This window comes from Fukomys damarensis, unplaced genomic scaffold, assembly GCF_012274545.1.
Source record: "Fukomys damarensis isolate Sample0158 unplaced genomic scaffold, DMR_v1.0_HiC HiC_scaffold_12, whole genome shotgun sequence".
Lineage (NCBI taxonomy): Eukaryota > Metazoa > Chordata > Mammalia > Rodentia > Bathyergidae > Fukomys > Fukomys damarensis.
Window position 1 is genome coordinate 55,461,671 of NW_022900924.1, and position 22,798 is coordinate 55,484,468.

The 22,798-nt window shown below is 50.1% G+C and overlaps 1 protein-coding gene across 1 annotated transcript; it reads right to left on the bottom strand.

The window, feature by feature from the left end:
• Positions 1–1,476: 1,476 nt before the first annotated feature.
• On the bottom strand, positions 1,477–18,474 carry Ccr3 (C-C motif chemokine receptor 3). The gene is made up of 3 exons (XM_010624381.2): positions 18,365–18,474; positions 2,904–3,117; positions 1,477–2,661 (listed from the first exon to the last, which is right to left on the bottom strand). The coding sequence occupies exons 2-3, from the start codon at positions 3,104–3,106 to the stop codon at positions 1,785–1,787; spliced, it is 1,080 nt and encodes a 359-aa protein (XP_010622683.1). The 5' UTR covers positions 3,107–3,117; positions 18,365–18,474; the 3' UTR covers positions 1,477–1,784.
• Positions 18,475–22,798: the final 4,324 nt, after the last annotated feature.

A 22,798-nucleotide genomic window follows, 5' to 3' on the forward strand; every position in this document is an offset into this window, starting at 1 on the left:
CCTTCCAAATAAAGTCCTAATTCCCAACTGAGACCTCCTGAGCCTCGCTTTTATTATCCACATTCCTATCAGCTTTCTGGTCTTCAGAGCTCTGAGCATAATCACCTATCAAGCTCTTACAGCACTGGCCTAGAGCTTCTCTTGGTCAAATCTCCAAACCGGTCCAAACTCCTCCCACAGACCAGTTCCAAAGGCTTCTAAACTACATGGTCAGATACAGCAATAATCCTACTTTCCATACCGATCCTCTATATTGGTCAGCTTTCCCATCGCTGAACAGAATACATGACACTCACAAGTTAAAGGAACAGATATTTATTTGGCTAGTGGTTTCAGAGGATTCCACCCACAGCCAGCTGGCTCCAAGCTGGAATATGACGGCAGGAAGATGCTGCAGAGTAAAGCTACTTGGTGTATGGAGATGGGGAAGCAAAGCAGAGGAAGAGTGTCAGAGAGGAATGAATGAAGGACCAGATGTAGTCCCCAGGTCACGCCTCCGTGATCCATGTACACACACTCAGAAGTGTGCTTTGCAAATCCCCTCAGGAGCGCCAAAGTCAATCAAGTTGACCGTTAAGCTCAGCTGTCACAGTTTCATTTAAATTTCATTTTAAAGCAGTGTTTGTGCCTCCTGCGTCTGTCACCTAACGGGGATGAAGAGCTGGTGGGCTCATTTGACACTGTCCAGTGAGATGCTCTCTAGTGAGAGGCACATGTTTAACAGAGATGTAGAACCTGTTTTCCTAAGAAGACATAAGCAGCAAGAAGAAAAGGAAAAGAGGACTTAGGCCATTTCTTTTTTTATGCTTTTACATCATTTTCCCCCTTAGGATGTACCTCACCCAAGTTCCATTTGTTTCTGTGTCTCCCACAGCTTTTGGTACATGGTATTAAATACTCGAGGAAAGCTCAGCTGAGTAAAACTGGAGGACCAGAAATTCCCACTAGAGCACTTGGTTCTGGAGACTGACATTAGAGGCTACTATCCTTGGCACAGCTACCTCCAGAGGGCCTTGGTGTTTCCCTGTTTCGATGCAAAGGGCGAATGTCTGTGGGAGCCTCTCGGCCTCAAAGTGTGGTCCTAGGGCAAGGCTGATCGCCACTGAGCTAGAGTTGGAGAACGCTATTCTCAGCCTTCTCAGGCACACACGGGACTCTGGTGTAGGGGAGTCCCCTGGCCTGCTCTGTCTCCAGAAGTTGACATCTAAGAGGTCAGTGTGCACCTCCCTGGGCTGTGGGACTCACTCATGGGAAATAGGGTCATTTGGTATAAACAAGAGATCAACGACCCACCTAGAGTATGTAGAACTGGTACAGCACACTATTACATTGCCTGGGAATAGTTACCCGTATACCCTCCCCACCACCACACAAGAGCCTTTCATTAAGCAGAGAAAGAGTGAAGCATGTCAGGAGATAAAGCAGTTGATGCATTGCAATCTGTGCAATGTCTCCCTTTTGTCGATAGCTGGCTGGAGTAAAGCTCTGGGTTATGCAATGTGTCTGCAGCCGAGCATAGTAACTAGCATCTAGGTGCATTAAAATGTAGCTGACTCTCCAGGGAATCAGGCAGTGGTTTTCTTGGCTGATACAGAAGAAACTGCCCGGCCTCTGGGGATGAGTGTGGGGTGAGAGCACATCCTGGGGCACTGTGTACTGTAAAGATTTCGAGAGCGTCACGGTTGTGCCGTGAGCTCAAAGGACTGGCGGGAGGTCAATGCAGCTGACTTACTGTGTTTGTGTCTTCTGCCCAGTCCATCTTTTGGAAGCTTTCTGCACCAGATCTAAAACACAACAGAGAGTTCCGGGTCCCCTGACGATGGGGAGATGGAGCTGTTCCTCTCCAGTTTCTCACTAGGGAGGAAGGGGATGTATTTGCTCAAGTGCACGGCCACATGCCTGTGGAGAAAGTGGCGCAGGTACTTCTGGAACCTCTCACCCACGAAGGCATAGATGACGGGGTTGACACAGCAGTGGGTATGGGCTATCACCTCTGTCACCTGCATGGCCACATCCAGCTGTTTGCTCTTCTCACAGTCAGTGTCCAACAAGGTCACTTGAAAGGCAGAGAGAAGCAGAACCAGGTTGTAAGGTGTCCAGAAAACAAAAAAGACCACCATAATGACAAAAATGAGCCGGATGGCCTTGTACTTCTTTTTATTGGGACATCTCATCAGCGTTTTGATGATTCCTGTGTAGCAGACAGCCATAAGGAGCAGAGGGAGTGCAAGGCCAACAACGTTCATCCTGAGAGCTTGGAACAGCTTCCAGTAGTCTTCTTCACCCTCCGGGTAAGCAGGGCTGCAGAAAAGCTCTTCCAGGTCCCCCTGGATCCTGTGGAAGATGAACTCAGGGAGGGCGGCCAGCCCCGCCAGACCCCAGGTGATGACACTGGTTATGACACCAAAAGTCACAGTCCGGGCTCGCAGGGCGAACACGGCGTGGACGATGGCCAGGTACCTGTCGACGGTCAGCAGGATGATGAAGAAGATCTCGCTGTACAGGCCCACGTAATAGAACCCAGAGATGAGCTTACACATGAAATGGCCAAACACCCACGTTTTCCACACAACATAGTGAATCCAGAAGGGAAGCGTGAGGAGGAGGAGCAGGTCAGAAATGGCCAAGTTGAGCAGGTAGATGTTGGTCATGATTCTGAGCCTCCTGTACTTCGTGAGGATCACTATGACCAATGGCCAGGTATGTCGACGGTCAGCAGGATGATGAAGAAGATCTCGCTGTACAGGCCCACGTAATAGAACCCAGAGATGAGCTTACACATGAAATGGCCAAACACCCACGTTTTCCACACAACATAGTGAATCCAGAAGGGAAGCGTGAGGAGGAGGAGCAGGTCAGAAATGGCCAAGTTGAGCAGGTAGATGTTGGTCATGATTCTGAGCCTCCTGTACTTCGTGAGGATCACTATGACCACCACATTGCCCAGGAGGCCAACAATGAACACCAGGGAATACAATGGGGGCAGGAACTGGGCCCCCAGATCCCGGATGCTGACTTTGAAACAAGGCAGTGCAAACACATAGTCATAGGTGGTGGTCCTATAGGACTCAGCCTCCAGCTCAGCCTCCTCTGGGTAGGTCGCCATCCCACCGGTCCCTGTGATGGAAGAAACAACAATCCCACAATGAAGCACGATCCTCTCTGGCGAAATGTGCCAGTGAAACGTCCATCTGCCCAGCAGAGATGCGACGTGCAGCCTGGGCGTTTTAGAGGCTCTTTAGCGCACATTTCAAACGCTGTATCAGAAATGCTATGAGAGGGACTGGGACGTGAGGCCAGGAGGGAGGGGAAGGGTAGGCAGGTTAGGGCGGGGAGGGGGCAAACTGAGCTGCGTGCCTCAGGAAATTGGAATGCGAGGGACAAAGTTAACCCCTTGCATTCTGTTGATGACAAGAAGCATAGCAACAGCAGCCACTGCATACCTGTACTATCACACACCTGTCACACCTGGTGACACCTGCCAGTGACAAATCACCTCTTTCGTGCCCCGAAGGCTGCACCTGGGCCCCTCCATGTAGGTGCTTCTGTGCTACCCTCTCTCAGAGGACCCCTCGGCTAGGCAGAGCCTTTCTGTGTTCTTTCTAATAAACACACGCAGTTCATTCCCCACTGCTAGGCTGCCAGCCTCATTTCCTCACTGTGCCCCAGACAAGAGCCCAGAGGGAAAAACTGGTTGTATTGTTGGTGTCCAACATGATGCTCAACTTCTCCATGGAGCGGAAGGTGTGGTGGAAAGGCCGGCTCTCATACACACTCTTTTTCTTTCCTTTTTATGTTGTAGAAAACAGCAGGCACCCACTGCCAGTTAAAAGCTACCAGATGGGAGCCACTCTTGAAATCTGACAGGCTCCCCAGAAACTCCCAGGCAATGCTCCACTGATTCCCAGGGATGCTGGAGATGTTGGCCAGACAGTGAGCTGGATTCCTCTCTGAGGCAGATTCTGGGATGTATGGGACTTGTAAAAGTCAGGCAACAACTTGAGAGTCTGGCCAGAGCTACTCCCTGCTGGGAGCTCAGAGATCCTTCAGTGGAAGCTGGGTCCTGATAGCCTGACCAGGTATTCTAGAGAAACCTGCACTCTCTACTGTGTCCAGCCCGCACACCTCTGAGAGGTCAGAGGTGCTCTCTGGGCATCCCCTTTTCCAGGTGACCTGGGACCCCTCCATCAGAGCCTGCTCATAAACCTCCATTAAGACTGAGGGAGAATCCTTGGGCCTTGGTCCCATCACAACACTCTGGAGATGTGTCTGGCTCTAGTCCAGAACCTTCTCCGGTGCTCTTCGAGAGCCAGCTTCTGACCCTGACTCATAGATGCCGCATCAGGGGGTGGACCTGCCTCCCGAGTTGCAGTCCGGTCGGTTACCACAGAGACTGATACTGGTTCCATTCGGATACAGACTATATTCAGCAGATCCTCCAGGTCCTGAGAGAAAAGCTCCTGCCCCTCTGACAGTGACCACCCAGCATCTCTGTCCCTCCTGACTGGAGGTGTGGCTGAATCCTCATGAGGGTTTTTGTGACTCCTGGAAACCCTGAAGAGGTAAGTTACCCTGGCCGTTATCCATCCTGAGGATCGGGCCCCAGAAGCCCCCTCCCAGGACTCATCGGCACATGGCGTGACTCCCATGGCTGGACCTGTGGAGGGCTCCTCTCCTGAGCAAGGAGAGGTGGAGAAGAGAGCAATAGGATGGAGGGGAATCTCTCCTCCCTGTGTCTTTTACAGATGGGGACACTGAGACTCAAAGCTTTCTAGCTCCTCCCTATTGCACTACACCCTTAAGAAGTGGGCATTGTTTGATCCTCAAGACTTGGAGGGCAGGTGCCTAGTCTCCTTCCGTACGTGTGCACGGTGGGGCTACACTTTAGATGATGAAGAAAAATGGCCACTAGGAGGGAGCATCAGGTAAAATACAATCCTCTAACTAGACCTATTTTGCAAAAAGCAGGGTAAATGTCCCAAAGCGCCTTATGCCTTTGCTTTGAGGGACAATCCTGAGCTCTGCAGGCCATGCTGGATAGACTCAGCCCTGTTGACAGCCCTTGGCCCCCAACTTTGGGAGACCCTCCTCCCCCAGAAAACTCTCCTGCAGGGCCCTCCTGCCCTCACTCCCTCCCCTCCCAGGGGAACCCTCCTAAAGAGCCCTTCTGTCCACTTTATCCTGGGTCACCAGTTCATGGGTAAGAGCAAGGATCCCCACTTTGATTCCCCTCCAGGTGATGGAGGCAAGTCCAGAGGGGACCCTTACATGGGCTCACACCTCTTTCCCCATGGGAGACCTCCAAAAGATCAAAGCATATCTGGGGAAGATCTCAGAGGACCCTGATAAATATCTATCCCATAACTATAAACTTTCATGGAGAGAATTAAACCCTCTCTGACTCGGAGAGAGAGGCAGCTCTGAGAGTGGCACAGATGTACAGGGATGAACTCTGCCTGGCCCTGCTACCAAGTGAAGCCCAGATCCAGGCGGGGCTCCTGGCAGTTCCCCAGTGGAACCCCATGACTTGGTGGGATGAGGGGTCTGGAGACAGAAATTTCCTGAACCATGTATTAGAAGGCCTCTGCAGAACCTGAGTCAGACCTCTAAACCCTTCCAAACTATCTAAGGTGATCCAGGGAAAGGACGAGAGTCCCTCAGCCAACCTCGAGTGACTCAAGGAAGCTCTAACCAAACACACCTCCCTGTGACCTGAGTCACTTGAGGGGCAGCTTATTTTGAGACATAATTACCTAGTCCACCCCCGTCATGCAGAGAAAGCCACAGAAGCTAGCTGCGGAACCAGACTAATCTGCTAACAATAGATAATCTACTAAAATGGTCTTTTTTGATCAAGATCAACAGGATGTCAAGGAGCAGGCCTGAGTGATAGGAATGAGGCCACCTCCACAGTGGCTGCCCTACAGACTCACCCTACAGGGGCTCCTGAGTCTTCCACAGGTAGATGCCATAAGTGTGGAAAGCTGGGACACTTCCTAAAGGAATGCAACTGGCTTCTGCCAGACCCTGTCCTAATTTCCAAGGGGACCATTGGAAGTCTGTTTGTCCCCAGAGATGAGGGTCCCAGGGACCAAACTGGGCTGACATAATGGTTCAGCAGGGTAAGGTGCTTGGGGGCTTCCCTTGTGGTTCCCAGGACCCAAAACAAAAGGCTGTCAGCTATCTAAGCAAAGAGCTAGATGTGGTTGCCAAAGGGCAGTTGGCTTGTCTTTGGGCAGTTGCTGCTATTGTCCTGTTAATTCCAGAGACTACCAAGCTACCTTGGGTAAGGAACTGACTGTGTCCTCTCCTCAGCATATCTCAGGACTGCTGTCTTCTGAAGGAAGCTCTGGCTCTCAGACAGCCAACTCTTGAGGAATCAGGCTATGCTGCTGGAGGGACCTGCCATTTGAATAAGAACCTGCCCTTCCCTAAACCCTGCTGCCTTTCTCCCAGAAGAACAAGGGGAATTAAACCCTGATTGTAGCTAGGTGGTATTGGAAAGTTATGCCTCAAGGGGAAATTTGAGAGACCACTTGTTAGTGTCCAGATTGGACACTCCTCATAGGTGGGAGCTCCTTCATAGAACAGGGTGTTTGAAGGGCAGGATATGCAGTGGTGTCTTCCACAAAAGTCATAAAATACTCACCAATTTCTCCAGGAACAAGAGCTCAGCAAGCAGTAGTTGCTCTCACTTGGGCTGTTGGACTAAGCAAGGGAAGAGGGATAACCTATACACAGACTCAAAGTAAGCCTTCCTGTTCCTTCATGCTCATGCTGCCATCTGGGAAGAGCAGAAGTTCCTCACAGCCACAGGGTCCCCAGGAAAATATCACCAAGAAATCAACCACCTGGTATGTGCATTATTCCTCCCTCAGGAGATAGTTGGTAATCCACTGCACAGGGCACTAGGAAGGAGTGGATGAAGTAACAGATGGAAATGAGACAGTCAACACTGCAGCTCGAGGGGTTGCATGAGAACCCCTACTGAATAACACCACTTTAAATCCTTTACTCTGAGAGCACTCCCCAGGAGAGGCTGAGCCCCAGTATGCTCAGGTGGAAAATTAAGAGGCTCTTGGCAAAGGGCTGCACTCACAGCCCTTGCGATGGTTCCAAACAAATAGGGAAAACCGCTCTTCCAGACAGCAGCCCAATGGAAGGTCCTTCAACAATCCTTCCCGTTAGGGAAGGAAAGGACTCATCAGATGGCAAACAACTACTTACTGGGTCAGACATTAAACTTACTATAGATCAAATTGTCGGGTCATGCCAATTGTGCCTCCAAAAAAAAAAAAAACAAAAACAAAAACAAAACAAACCCTCTGTTTCACAGGAAGGCTCCGCTGGCACCCAATGAGGAGGGATATACCCTTGAGAAGGCTAGCAGATAGATGTTACCTGCCTGCTCAGAGTAAAGTCCTCCTGGTCTGGGTAGACACATTCACTAGATGCATAGAGGCAGCCCCGTACTGAAAAGCCCAATAAGTGGTCTGAGCCCTAATAAATGAGATCTTCCCTCAATTTGGCCTTCCCCAGGGTTCCAGAGCAACAGTGGCTCACCCTTCCAGGCTGAAATTCCTCAGGACATTTCGATAGCTCTGGGTACATAGCATCACCAACACTGTGCCTGGAGACCCAGATCTTCAGGGAAAGTAAAGAGGGCCAACAGAGTTTTTAAAAACCCATCTCAAGGGCTGGGGATTTAGCTCAGTGGTTCCGCCACCTGCCTTGCAAGCACAAGAACCCGAGTTCAATCCCCAGTACCAAAAAAAAAGATATTGAACAAAAAACCATCTCCACAAACTCACCTAGGGGGCCAGGCTTCCCTGGATCACCTTGTCACCCATCACCTTACTTAGGACACCAAACTCTCTTCAGCATTGAGGCCTCAGCCCCTTGGAGGAGCTATAGAGGAGGCCATTTCTTCCCCATGATTTCCTATTAAAAAGAAAAACAGAGGCCCAGCCCAGAGAGGAAGAGCACCATCCTGCCCTCCCCTTAACTTAGGAGAACAGGTCCTGGTAAATTCTTTGCCCACCGCTTGCACCGCCACCCACTTCCTGGACCTAACGTGGGAGGGATCTCAAACGGTAATTATCTCTATCCTCTCTGAGGCTAAGATCTCTGGACATTGAAGGAATCCAACTACCACCTCCATAGGCTGATCAGAGGCCACTCTAAGCCTTTTCCAGCCTCTTATGCTTTCACATCTGCTAAAAATGTATGATCATGGGCTAATAAGGCCCAATAACCTCAGCCTCACCCCATAACTCCATCACAATCTTCAGTCCTGCTCCTGGCGGATGACCACCACACCTTGCATTTCTCAAGCCTTATTTCCAGCAAACAGCCGTGACTCCTTTTCACTGAGAGTTTTCTCCTCATATCCCCATTTTGAATTTTCCTCCTCACAGTCCCCCTTTATGCTCATGATTCTACAAAAGACCTCACAGCCTGTATGAGAGTGGCCAGTCTGTTCTACATGCCAGGGCGATCACTCTCAGGTTTGTTCTACATAAAGCTGTCCTGATTGCTGAGCGTGTGTATCTTTGTTCCTCCCTTTCCCTAACATGTGGTGGCCCATAAAGGGAGAGGTCGAGGGGATTACTCCAGTATCCCTTACCTCTTCCTCTTGTGGTACTACCACTGAGGTGCTCTCATACGGCACAAAGCAGTCCTGCAGGAACCCACAGTACCTGGTCAGACCTATTCAGGGGCTTATAGTGACCTGCTAGTAGTCAAGAGACACCTGGCGGGGCCTCCCTCTTCCTGTTCTCTTTCTCTCTTCCTCCAGAGCTCCAGCCAGCAGAGGATGTATTTGCTGTTTCCTGCTTGGTCTCCAGGCAACATTGGATACCTAATTAAACTCAGGACTGGTAAAACCAGCCCCTGCTGCCCACAGGCAAGTAGAAAGGGCAGGTCATCCATCCTGAGATCGCCATGGGGGTCTCCACCAGGACTACCTAGAGATCGAAGTGGGGGTGCTTGCCCAATCTCTCAGGAGACCACTTTCCCTGATGTGGCCAGGTCCCTAGTCTTGCCCAGGGGATGCCCTGGAACAAGCTGTGGAACTCCAGCCATTCCTTAATCAGGCACCGTGGGCTCCCAAATTTCTCAGATGCCGGCTGATCTCCCCTTTAGGCTCCCTTTCCCATGAGACATCCCTGGTGAATTCTCTCAGCATAAAAGGAGACATTTGGCCCAAACATCTCGTATTTTACTCCCTTATGGCCTGGCCTAAAGCCCACGGTCTGAATTTGGTGTGTTTCATTTCCAGATTCTCTGTGACCTTGATCACTACTTACCTTTGGAGAGATGGCAACTGGTGAGAAGTCCCGTGTGTCCTAGCCTTTACGACTCTCCTCTCACACCCCTCTCTCTATGAAACCTGTATTGCCCGTCCAGTCCTCATCCTGGAGGAAAAATCTGCATCTAGCCTCTTACAGTCTCACCCTAACACAGCAGATGAGCTTCCGCCAGACTAGTTCACCCCCCCTCCCTCCCCTCTTGGGCCAATGTCCTCCCTCGAGGGCCCACTGAGGTCGACCAGCAGTCTGCAGCATGACACCTGCAGATGCGGCCCGGGGAGCTGCGGAAATAGCTGCACCCTCTACCCAGCCTTCTTCTGTGCCATTCACTGGCCCCTGTTCTACGCCTACCACCTTTGTACTTCCCCAGGCGGCAGGGGTCAAGACATGAGCATGTTATGCATCCATGTCCCTTTTTACTGTGATTGAGGGGTTAGTATGTGCCCATATCCCTTTCTTCCATGAAGAAACTGGCTCGGGCGGAATAGTGCCTGGGAGCCTTTTCTGAGAAATCATGCTAGGTATAGAGATTACTCAGGGACCTGACAAGAATCCAGCTCTTTTTATGTCCTACCTAAAATACACTGATAAAAATCCTAATTCCAGGGAAGGACAGATCTATCTCTACCTCATGATATTAGAAAAAAATCTTCAGGGCCGGGGATATAGCTCAGTGGCACTGTCCCTGCCTGGCAAGTGTAAGGCCCTGAGTTCGATTCCTAGTACCAGAAAGAAAAAAAAAGCAAGAATAAAATCTTCAGAAGTTAAAAGAAGGAATTCCCTAGAAATAAACTCATAAATGCTGCCTCCTGAGTTTTTAATAATTGGGAGGGTGAGCAATGGACCCAAAAGTGAAAACAAACTAAATTAAAATTTCAAATGCTTGCCTCCACTGATCACAAACCTACAAAGGGGGCCTGGAAAGTGTTACAGATTTTATGCAGTTCTTGTCCAACTTGGTTTGTGATCAGAATATCAGAAAGAGTCAGGTTCGTGAACAAAGGTACCACTGCAATTTCCCTCCTAGCCACCCTGGGAATCCTAGTTGAGGCCAGAACTGGTGCTTTTGGACTCTGTGATTCCTTACATTAGGTTTCCCTTCTACCTAAACAGCTCTTAGAAAGTCTCAAGGAAATCTCAGGGTAGCTAATCACCATGCAAGGTCGCCCAGACTCCCTGGACTCGGCGGACCCTCAAAACAAAAGGGGTTTAGACCTGCTCACTGCCACACATGATGGATCTGCGCCTTACTTCAGGAACAACGCTGTTTTCATGCTAGTAAATCTCAGCTGGTCAGAGATGGGGCACAGTGCCTCAGAGGAAAGGTGCTTGCCCTCCGGTCCTCTTCCACCTGGCCCTCACTGATGCCCCTCATCCTATCTTGGGTTCTTTCTTTTCTGGTGCCTCTTCACCTCCTTTTACTTCCCTGTTTATCGCCACGCTTAATCAGTCTATGCAATGGGATTGCGACCATTGCACAGACCGTTGCTGAAGACCATGTCAAGATGATTCTCTTTCTCCAATCCCAACAAAACCATGACTACCACCCCTGATCAGCAGTAAGTAGTTAAGAAAGAGATGCAGGGCCCCTATTCATTGTCTAATAGAGCCTGGAATGAAGGAATCCAACCACCAGAGGCTGAGCAGAGGCCATTGTAAGCCTCTTCCATCCATTGTGCTTTTGCACATTCTGTGATGTGTAATCTTGGATTAATAAGGCCTGGCCACCATGGCTTCACCCGCCAAGTCCCATCAGGTCTTCAGCCCTGCTCCTGGCACCCACCACACCCTGCGTTTCTCAAGCCTTATCTCTGGCACATAGGCAACTCCTCGAAGCCCCTCTTTATGCTCCTGGCCCTGCAAAAGACCTCAGAGCCTGGAGGAGAGTGGCTGGTCTGGTGTAAGAGCCAGCGCGGTCCCTCTCAGGTTTGTCCTGACTGGTGCATTCACGTCTTTGTTCCTCCTTTTTCCTGGATTCACCACTATCGCCTAAAACCATGGTCAGTAACGCAGGAAAAGGTCTCGCTGGATGGCCCAACCGGAGAGGAATTGCTTTCTAGATCCACCTGGGAACCAGTGAAAGACTTAAGATATGTCTTCAAATACAATGCCACCTCCTCCTCCAAAAGACAAGAAACGATCAGTAGAGACACCCTGACCCACCCCTGTTCTGGTTAAGCCTCTTGCTAGGAACTCTGGTTTTGATTTTCCTCTGCTGTCACCTAACCTTTCGGCTCCCTGGGGAGTTGAGTCATTTTCACTGCTGAACCAGATAAGCATCTAGGTGTGCGCCTTGTAGTTAAAAAATAGCCCTGTGCTGAGACCAGACCCCAAGGCCCACAAACAGGGTTTCACGTCTCTCCCACTTGACCCAGTTTACCTCTGACCGACAGTGGTACCCAGCCTCCTAATTCTGTCTCACTGAGAGGCACCTTTATATTTCTTGTACACAAACTATGGCGCCAAGGCCCCTTCCGAGAGCTTTCTGCCACCCAGAGCTCATTCTTCTGCTTCTGTCTTTGCTTGTTAGTGGAAACTCACTGGCCCAATCCATGGTCCCAATTCTGCCTGGAAAAGAATACCTATATCACACTCTCCCTTTTACCCATCGTCTTCTCAACCAGTCCAACCTTACATTAGCAAAAAGCTGCTGGCTGTGCCTCTCCCCTACTGCCTGCCATGGCCCACTGCATGGTCCCATCCTGGCCTCCACCCGGCCCCAGATGAAGGCACCCATCACCTGCACAATCAGGTACAAGCCTTTCTTAAAGACAGTGACCACAGCCCAGGGCCTTGCTGCACTGCTCAACAGCCTCAAACCCTCCTGTTGCCTCCATTACTGGACCCTGGCATGCACACCACCGCGTCCTGACCCATGCAGACCTTTGTATAAGCACTTCCTCTCCCCACCCTGCAGGGACTCAGGGCCTCCGGTGTGACAGAAGAAAAGACCGGAAGTTCTCAGAGTTAGCACAATCTACAAGGGGAAAAAAATGCCTAGATAATGTTAATACTAAAAGTATGAAAATTATCATTGCATATTTAAGGCATTTTGCATTTTATATTTAACTTCTTATGGATTTCTTTCAAAAGCACTATCTTCACATTAAAAAACAAAATACTTATAAATGTTATTATTGTAAGCCTCTTCCATCCCATCATGCTTTATTATTATTATTATTATTATTATTATTATTATTATTATTACTACTACTGCTACTACCACTGCCATTTTTACACATAGCTATGCCTTTCCAGGGCCCAGGATGACTTGCCGCATGTTCATTAGTGCTAACCGGGGAGCTGAAACTTGAAGTCTTGTAGTTTACCCCAAATCATCTAGCAAGTCCGTACAAAGTTTGGAATAGATCCTTAGTTCCTATCCGTGTCTCATTCTTTCACCTCCAGGTGCAAAGGCAGTGACTTCTACGTCTGACCCTCGGAGACTGCGCTCTCACGGCCATGACTAACTTTCTGTTCTCGGTCCTGCCGAGCCACCTGTGCCCCTGTGTGCCAGCAGCCGACTGCTGAGGACTTCTCCTGCCAAAGGAGGCATTGGGCAAGGGGATTTTGGACCCTATTTCTAGACCTAGAGTTGTAGGATTCGTGCCTGCTCCCCTTAAGATGACAGACTCAGAGGAGGAAGGCAGACGAGGCGGGAGCCCATGTGGCACCTTCCTGGGAGGGAGGAGGCCCACCGAGTTCTCCCCACTGCGTGGGAGGGTAGTGTGTGTGGATGTGAGTGTGTAAGCCAAGGGGCATTCCTAGAAACGCCAAGCTACAGTCTCTGCCTCTTTTCTTCTTAATTTTTATTTTATGGGTGCATGTTTGCTGTACCCAGGGATTATACGCATCATGGCAAGCTAGTGCATGAGCATAGCTCGTCTTGATTGCTCTGACAACCGTTTCCACGCCCTCCCTCGGTCCCCTGGTCCTCTTTCCTTTTACAGAGGACCCAGCTCCCTGTTCTGCTTCTCAATGGAACACTCAGCAGACACTGAGGCCACAGCTTCCACCTCCACGTGGCCAGTGCATGAGGGGAGAGGCAGGGAGGCCAGGGCCAGCCACGCGCCCTCACAGGCCGCGGGAAGTGGTCAAGCTCCAACCCCAGCCTCGTTTACTTGGCTGCGGAAACAAGGATCAGGATGCCCCCAGGGCCAGTGTGAGGATCACGAGCCTTTAACCTGAGCTTCATCTGCTCCTCTCCTGTATCAGGGTCGGGGCAGCCCCGAGGGCCAGCAGGGCCAATGAGTGAGAGAGCAGCCGGAAGGAAGATCACAGGTTAAACTCAAAGACGCTGTGACGCGCAGAGCAAGCTGGAGCGGGAGAGGGGATGAGAAGCCGCTGCAAGTGAAACCGGGAGAAAGTGGGCTCCCTCGGGTGGAGCTGCTGATCTGTTTTTATGGCTCTTCCCAGGTACCTCTCCCACAGGCCAGGGCGTGTTCTAGGACTTGAGGAGGAAAGTGGATTGAGGAACAAGTGACTGGCACAATCCCACCAGCGTTTTTATTCCCAGTGGTGTAATCCACAGAGGCCAAGAAACAAGACCCCTGCATTTTTGCCTGTGCTGCAGGGACGGTGTCCTAAACCTGTGCATCCACCGAGAGGGGGAACAGAGCCGCTTCTCTGGAGGGCAAGGATGCAGCAGCCTCTACTCATTGTTTGCATTGTTTTCCTTTTCTCCCAGAGTGATTTAAAAGCAAAGCAGATTTTAAAAGGAAACGGGTTAAGGTTTGCTCAACTGGAAGCGAGTGTCTTTCACTCGCATGTGACTCCCGGAAGAGCGATAGGATGGATCAGTGTGCCGAACGCCCGGAATCTCATGGCCTGGGCTTCGCAGCTGCCTGGGAGCTTTGTGCTCTTGAGGTCAAAGCTCAGGGAATGTATAGGTTTTTCCAAGTCTGCAGCCAAGTCCTTCATTCCTAGTTACATGGGGCCAGAGGTATAAAAACGGATGTGGGTGTCCTCAGTCTACCTAGCCTTAATCAAGATGAATACTTACATCTGAAATAGTCAAAAGGTTAGAATTAGGCTTAGGAATGGGCTGGGGATGTAGCTCAGTGGTGCCACCACCTGCCTTGCAAGTGTAAGGTCCTGGGTTCAACCTCCCCCCCCAAAAGAATTAGGCTTAGTAAAATGGCTTCTGACATGTTGGAAAAATGATACGGTAAGGAAGCAAACAACAATAAATTTAAAAAGTCACAAAAGCAAAAGCAAGACCTACCCCAAATCTCCCCACCCAGTTTGCCACGTTACCATTTTGCCATAGCCAGATGCTTACTTACACTTTCTCGAGAGTTAAAAAAATGAGAAATTGTTCTGTCAATACTTACAAAACAGCTTCTTTCTTTTTAGTAGCCACAGAAAATTCCAATGTGTGAAGTTTCACCAGCTTTGTATGAACAGACATTAGTTTACCTACACCGGGCATCAGGCTTCTAAACAAAAATCTTCAAATCTAGTTGATGGTAAAATCAGTCGGGTTAGTCAAAACAAATCTTCCTGTCCGTGTATTTCATTTGAACTGACTTCATTTGATCTTAATTAACTTAGTGTAAATTAGGAGAAGAATTTTGTGCAGCTTATGGGAAATGGTCATTTCACAGCATGTCGGAGTGGCCCAGCTGTGTCCAGAGTAAGGGAACATTGATCACTGGAGCCACAGATGAGAAAGAGAAACTGACAGAGCCCGGGTATTGCCCTGAAGAAAGACACTTTGGGGAGGAAGAGAAACAGTGACCTGGCTGTGTGGGTGAGCATCAGGGTGTAGTGCAGAGGTAGCTGGGGGAGGCCAGTTCAGTCTCCATGTGAGGAAGACGGCAGTGAGGTGATCGGACCCTGCCATGGGTGTTGTGGGTGCTGTGGCTGGAGGGATTCAGGTAGAGGCGGGGTGACGACCTGTCGGGGGTCCCCTGGGACAGGCACTACACCAGTGCCTCCCAACTCAGCAGCACCAGGGAGTCACCCAGGTCCCCTGGGAATCCCAGTGCCCAGGCACAGCCCTGACAGATCAAATCGGCCTCTGGAGGGCAGACTCAGCCCGTGGTGCGGCTCCCCTGTGGAGTCACAGGTGCAGCCAAGGTTGACAGTTCTGGGAACGGGTCACATAAAGTCCCCCTCGGTTTTGTGAATCCATTTTCTGTCTCTGAGTTACAAAGTCCTCTAACCTGTGTAAGTACAATAGAAAGGGGTGTTCGTGGCAGAAAGATACCACATGAACCCCCCAAAGCACCTCTTCACCAGCCTTTTCATGACAGAAGAGTTGTCTACTGTGTGTAATTTACCAGAAGCAGCACAATTTTCCTAGCATATTCACCAGAAAGTTATAAAATGCGTCTAGTTTACCAGAACTAACAACTCTACGCTGTGCTCACCGTGCAACTTGACATCTCCGGCTTGCAGGAAGGGAGGACGACATGGAAGGTGGTTATCATTTGGAAGGAGAGTCCCCTTCCATAAGAACATCAGGGACCTGGCTCTCCAGTGTCCTTTCTCTCCTTGGGGGAGTCTGTAGCCCCCTAGGCCCTGCTTCGGCCCACTGGGTCTCAGCCTTTTCAGAACTAAGACCTGCTCTGAGGCTGCCTGTTTCTGTCTTGTCTTTAACACTGTTCTGTAGTGTGACGTGACGTCGTCACTAAGCGAGGGACCGCAATGATTGGCTCTTTCTTTCCCTGCCTGGCTGGGTCTTCTCTACAAATGTTTGTAGCTCTGTCCATTTTCTCAGGATTTCCTTTACTTCAGAAGAAGAACTTCGCTGCACTGATTGTTGCTGCACCCCGTCCTCTTCAGAAAGCTCCCCAGCTGCCTTTCTCTGTGGCTCAGCCACTTGGGCCCCAGCACTTCCACCCCGCAGGGCTGTGGAGAGAGAGCTCTTGCCACTTTGCTACCAACCTTGTGCATTTTCACCAGTGGCACAGTGGGATGTTACATTGCAGTCCAACCCTTCACATTCCCTATCCTGGCCCTAGGTCCACCGGCTGAAACCACTAGAAAGCATAGCCTGTCATAGTGCACAGATACTCTGCACTATCTAATCAATCACTGTGTCCTAAAGCTGTCCCCAGTTCGCCCTGGTATAAAAAACAAACAAAGCAAAACGCTGCAATAAACATCTTTGTCTGGGTTTTCAAATAATCATTTCCTTAAAGCATTGTCCGCAAACCACAATTTCCCTCCCTAATCATTTTTCAGAGGCTATTGGTGCCAAGTTTGCCAAGTTGCTTCCAGAAAGGGCAACCGTGTGCAGTGCCCTGAGTGGGTGGGGGGGCACTGGTTCACACGCTTCTATCGACGCTGAAAAGGTCTCAAAGAAAACACCATGCTGGGCTGGGGATTTAGCTCAGTGGTTCCACCGCCTGCGTTGCAAGCACAAGGACCCGGGTTCGATCCCCGGTACCAAAAAAAAAAAGAAAAAAGAAAACACCGTGCAGCCAATTAGAAGGGCATAAGGGGCATAAGGGGCATAAGGGATCCATTACTGTTGTTGTGATTTATTTCATTGCTGAGGGGTTTTGAAAACGTTGAGTGAAATAAATCAGACGTGTAAGCTCAAATGAGTCTCACTGGGGCAAGGAAAAGTTCAAATAAAGAGCACAGCAGAGGACAGAAGGACACAGGGGACAGATCCCTTGCCGATGGGAGGGGTGCTGAGGATGGAGAGCGAGGGGTAGGAGAAACTCGCACCATCAAGACAGGTCGTAAGCACGAGCTCAGATTAATGTCAACAAGAAGGAAATTGGGGCAAGGGTGCAGGAGAGGAGGGAGGGAGCGGCTGGGAAGGGAAGGGGACTGGAAAAGGCACCAAGCTGTGTCGGGTACACGCACCACCCCCCGAGATGGCCGACACTGCCGCTGACGCACACGCAGACGGATGGAAAAAGTGAAACCGAGTATTAATCATTCGTGTTTCCTTTCCTGTGAGCTAATAGCATGTGTTCTTGGCTGAATTCATTCTTCTGGGCATGTCTGCTTTCTCCTTGATTCTTTCTTTCTTTCTTTCCTTCTTTCTTCAATCACACAAACAACTCACATTTCTTTCCCTAGGAGAAATAACTGGGCCTACTGAGTTCATTACATTTTGAGACAGGGTCTCTCCTTAGCTGGGCCAGGCTAGAGCATGTGGTCCTCCTGCCTCAGCCTACTAGAATCCTGGGAACATCCGAATGCACCACCACACCTGGCTCATCACCACCTGATAGAGAGAGTTTCAGGTCCACCTGGCTCCGGGCCTCTCGGGTTACTGAAGACCCCTGTGTCCCTGCTCTCCTAAAACTCACATCGAACAACAGCTAACTTCCACCCTCAGCCTCAGCAAGGTCTGCACAGGGCCTCCCAGCTCCACCCACCACACAGGCTTGGCGAAGTCAGCGACTGGTCAGCCTTGGCCTCCAGGCAGAGACCCCACCAGTCCTCACCAGACTCCGCCATCCCATAGCCTGGCTTAGAGCAGATTTGCAATCAAACCGTGAAGTAAATATATATTTGGACACATGCGTATTTAAGGCATGCACATATCCACGTATATCCACACATACACAAGTCCAAATTATATTTTCACTGGCTGTTTCTGCATCCATACCGACACACACAGACTGCTGAGGGCGGCACTCTGGAATGGCTGTGTTCTCTAGAATGGAGAATTTATAAAGGCACACAGAGAAGCAAAGAGGCGAGATCGGCTGAACAGGTGTAAAAGTGAAATTCAGATGAGCGCAAAAGATATGGGTGGAAGAAAGAAAGGGAAAGAGGAGACGGCAAAAAGAAAATGGACATGAAGGGAGGGCAGGGCTAAGGGGAAAAAATGAGAATCAGAACTTGTCATGTAGAGGTACAAGATCCCAACAATGAATGTAACTGTACTGTATCCCTAAAATGTACCAATAAACTCAATTAAAGCTGAAAAACAGAAAACGGACACACTGGGCCAAGACCTCTCCTTCTGGCCCCATCCTACTTAGATCGTCATGTGTGCTCGTCCTCCGCCCACCTACAGCCAAGAAGGTTCTAGAAGGTTTTTCTCCCACCTCCCTTTTCCTAGGAACCCAACAGCCTACCTGGTAATTTTTCTAAATAACCAGCTCCAGTTGCATTTCAGTACGTTCTCACTCAGGTGCAAACAGACAAGCGGTGCCTGGTGGCTCGGCAAAGTCAGAGTGGCAAGTGTCCAGTGGCAGCCTGGGTCTCAACTAATGAAACAGAGATACTATCTGGGGAGACATAAGGTAGTAAACAGCAGAGCTTCCTGTTTTAAATAAGCTAGCTTCTCAGGTTTTGCAAGTTTTCAGAAAGATATTGAATTTGGTACGGTTCTTCTTTTTGACTATTGGCAGCCCACACGGAGCAGCCAGGGGAAGAGCCCTGGGGATGAAGGGCGCTGGTGCTCTGCAGGGAGTCAGAGGCTCCTTACTCCCTGGGATCACCCATGTTTGCTTTGGGGAAAGGATTACGATTCTGGGCAAGCATTTCTTTGATCCAGAGGGCGACCGGCTAAAAGATGAACTGAGACTCTCCCCGAAGGGAAAGATGACAACTAGGAAGAGATTAATTTGTTCTTCAGGGTCCAACCAGAGTCTTTGCTGGGTGTCCAGTTGTGGCAGTAAAGGGTGAGAAGACTCAAGAAGACCCGGGCTTGCATTTCAGTCATGGCACCAAACTGTAAGGCCTTGGCATAACCACTTAATCTTACAGATCTCAGCTTTCTCATCTGGAAACTGGAAAGGATGGGAATCTGTGTCACAGAGTCGTTATGGAGCCAGCGAAGATCTCGGATCAGAGATAAGCTGATGTAAGGCTTAGGCCAAGCTCCACTGTACCGTGAGCTCCACAGGCAGTGCCACTCGCCTTTCCCGTGTGTTGGTGTGTCCCTGGGGGCTCAGCACGGTGCTGTACAGAGAGAAGATAGGTACTCAGTACTGTGGGGAAAGCATGGTGTGATCTTTGAGAAACTGGGTAACCAGGCAAGTCCATGAGTTGACCAAGGGTTCAGCAGACATTCGATGTGCGTATAGCACTCTGCTGTATGTGTTTCATGATGAAGAAAAGGGCAAAGGAAGTCGGTAGGGAAAGAGAGATGGAGAGAGAAAGAAAGAGAAAAGGATGGAGACAAGACTCCTCTCTAGATAGATCTAACTATCCATCTGTCTGTCCGTCCATCCCTCTGTCCATCCATCCATCTATCCATTCCATCCAGGTGACTCATATCCAGGAATTCCAGTGCAGAGTATTCAGAATTACGAGCTGTTCTCTGCAGCAGAGGGTGAAATTCTGCAGGATCACTGTTGTTGGTCCAGCTGGCTTCCACTCCCTTCCCTTCACCTGGGGATTTTTATCCCTAGAGTCCATGAGACATCAATAGATGGCTGATGGCCTCGCAAGACAGGGAAGATGTGGGCCTGGCAGAGGCAGAGAAGAATAGAGAAAGAAAAGATTAGCTACTGCTCTTGGCTACATTACAAACAGTTGAGGGGTTCAGAGTAGATTCTCTAGGCATTTGAGAGCTATTGAAGGTTGCTGAGTAACTGAACCAGTGCCACCAGATCTGAGAAGTGTTCGGGAACTTTCAGAGCACCACACACACATTTTCTCTGTCAAAACCCACAGCCATTTTTTTTTTGTTTGTTTGTTTTTTTTGAGACAGGGTCTCACTATGTAGTTGAGACTCACCTGGAACTCACTGTGTAGCCCAGGCTGGTCTCGAACTCACAGAGATCCTCCTGCCTCAGCCTCCTGAGTGCTGGGATGACAGGCGTGTGTCACTATGCCTGGCTCGAAGCCCACAGCCTTTTGACTTAGCAGGGCGAGAATTCCTGGGGCCACCCCAGAGCGGCCTCCATGGGACTCTTCTGTGGGTGCAGTTACACCACAGTGTGTGCAAACAGCTCTCCTGGAAGTGCAGAGCACACCACAGTGAGAAGCGAGGCCTGGTAATCCCCTACCCTACAGATAAGGAACCAAGACCACATGTGGCCGAAGAGTAGGCTGGGAGTTGAAACACCAGCTTCCCGTGCTGTCTTCTCACCAGCAGCAAGCGCGGAGAGTGCTGGCGTGGGCTGCTACAGATCCAGCGGAGGAGTGGGAATATGACTCTGATGGCGCCCGGTGGGGGTCCGGGGACAGTCCCGGCCACCAGACGTCAGACCTGCAGAGAGGAGATGCACAAAATGCTCCTCATCTGAACCCAACAAATCAGTCTTTCCTCGAAAGTTAGGAGGATTTTAAAAGCCTTTGGAAATTTCTGTAAGGAAGCAATATGCATAGTTTTCTTGTTTTTGTGTTTTCTCCAAGCAAGGCTCACTTTTTATTGGTTATGCAATAGAAGGCAAGCGGGTTTTGTTTTGGCAGGTTCGAATGTGCATGTAACATGCTGTCATTGGTTGGCCCCCTAATTGCACAGTTTGGGTGGGGATTTCAGTGTGTTTATTTTGCTCCAATCCATCCTCCATTACTCCCCTCGTGGCCCTTCCCCTCCTCCTTACTGCCTCCCTCCTGTCTTTCCACTTTCTTGTCACGGTTTGGTAGGTTCCGCGTATCAGGGAGGACGTGTGGTATTTGTCCTGTGTCTGGTTTATTTTGCTCAACATGAGGTTCCGGGGATCCATCCGTTTTCCTGCAAACGGCAGAATTTCCATCTTTCTTACGGCTGAGCGTACTCCGTTGTGTGTAGACTGCAGGTTCGTTACAAATCCACTGTCGGTGAGCATGGGCTGGTTCCAGACCGCGGCTGCTGCTGTGCCGCAGTGACAGCGGGTGTTCAGGACCCCACAGTAGCTGGTTTCAGTGGCTTTGGTTATACAGCACCATGGAGGGTAGAGCTGGGTCAAACTGAGACAGGGTCTCACTATGTAGTTGAGACTCACCTGGAACTCACTGTGTAGCCCAGGCTGGTCTCGAACTCACAGAGATCCTCCTGCCTCAGCCTCCTGAGTGCTGGGATGACAGGCGTGTGTCACTATGCCTGGCTCGAAGCCCACAGCCTTTTGACTTAGCAGGGCGAGAATTCCTGGGGCCACCCCAGAGCGGCCTCCATGGGACTCTTCTGTGGGTGCAGTTACACCACAGTGTGTGCAAACAGCTCTCCTGGAAGTGCAGAGCACACCACAGTGAGAAGCGAGGCCTGGTAATCCCCTACCCTACAGATAAGGAACCAAGACCACATGTGGCCGAAGAGTAGGCTGGGAGTTGAAACACCAGCTTCCCGTGCTGTCTTCTCACCAGCAGCAAGCGCGGAGAGTGCTGGCGTGGGCTGCTACAGATCCAGCGGAGGAGTGGGAATATGACTCTGATGGCGCCCGGTGGGGGTCCGGGGACAGTCCCGGCCACCAGACGTCAGACCTGCAGAGAGGAGATGCACAAAATGCTCCTCATCTGAACCCAACAAATCAGTCTTTCCTCGAAAGTTAGGAGGATTTTAAAAGCCTTTGGAAATTTCTGTAAGGAAGCAATATGCATAGTTTTCTTGTTTTTGTGTTTTCTCCAAGCAAGGCTCACTTTTTATTGGTTATGCAATAGAAGGCAAGCGGGTTTTGTTTTGGCAGGTTCGAATGTGCATGTAACATGCTGTCATTGGTTGGCCCCCTAATTGCACAGTTTGGGTGGGGATTTCAGTGTGTTTATTTTGCTCCAATCCATCCTCCATTACTCCCCTCGTGGCCCTTCCCCTCCTCCTTACTGCCTCCCTCCTGTCTTTCCACTTTCTTGTCACGGTTTGGTAGGTTCCGCGTATCAGGGAGGACGTGTGGTATTTGTCCTGTGTCTGGTTTATTTTGCTCAACATGAGGTTCCGGGGATCCATCCGTTTTCCTGCAAACGGCAGAATTTCCATCTTTCTTACGGCTGAGCGTACTCCGTTGTGTGTAGACTGCAGGTTCGTTACAAATCCACTGTCGGTGAGCATGGGCTGGTTCCAGACCGCGGCTGCTGCTGTGCCGCAGTGACAGCGGGTGTTCAGGACCCCACAGTAGCTGGTTTCAGTGGCTTTGGTTATACAGCACCATGGAGGGTAGAGCTGGGTCAAACTGTAGCTCTGCTTTTAGAGTTTTGAGGAACTCCGTACTGATTTCCATAGCCGCGGTACTAATTTACATTCCTGCCAGCCTCGTAGAAAGGATCCTTTCTGCCTGCACCCTCTCCAGCATTTATTGTTTTTGTTTGTTTCTTTGTATTCTTTTTTTGTTCTATATTTTTGTTTTTTTGAGACAGGGTCTCATTACATAGTTCAGACTGACCTGGAACTCACTATGCAGCCCAGGCTGGTCTCGAACTCACACCGATCCTCCTGCCTCAGCCTCCCTAGTGCTAGGGTTATAGGCCTACGCCACTACACCCGGCTTGTTTGTTTGTATTCTTGACAACAGCCATCCTGACTGAGGTAAGGCAGAGTTTCATTGTGGCTTTGACTTTATTACCTTAATGGCCAAAGCTATTGAACAACTTTCCAGACACTTACTGGCTATCTGTACTTCCTTTGAGAAGTTTTTACCTAAGGTGTT

Coding starts and splice junctions, on each gene's coding strand:
- Ccr3 (XM_010624381.2), bottom strand. CDS start 3,106: ATGGCGACCTACCCAGAGGAGGCTGAGCTGGAGGCTGAGTCCTATAGG. Junction 2,662..2,903: donor ATCCTCACGAAGTACAGGAG/GCTCAGAATCAT, acceptor GAAGTACAGGAG/GCTCAGAATCATGACCAACA.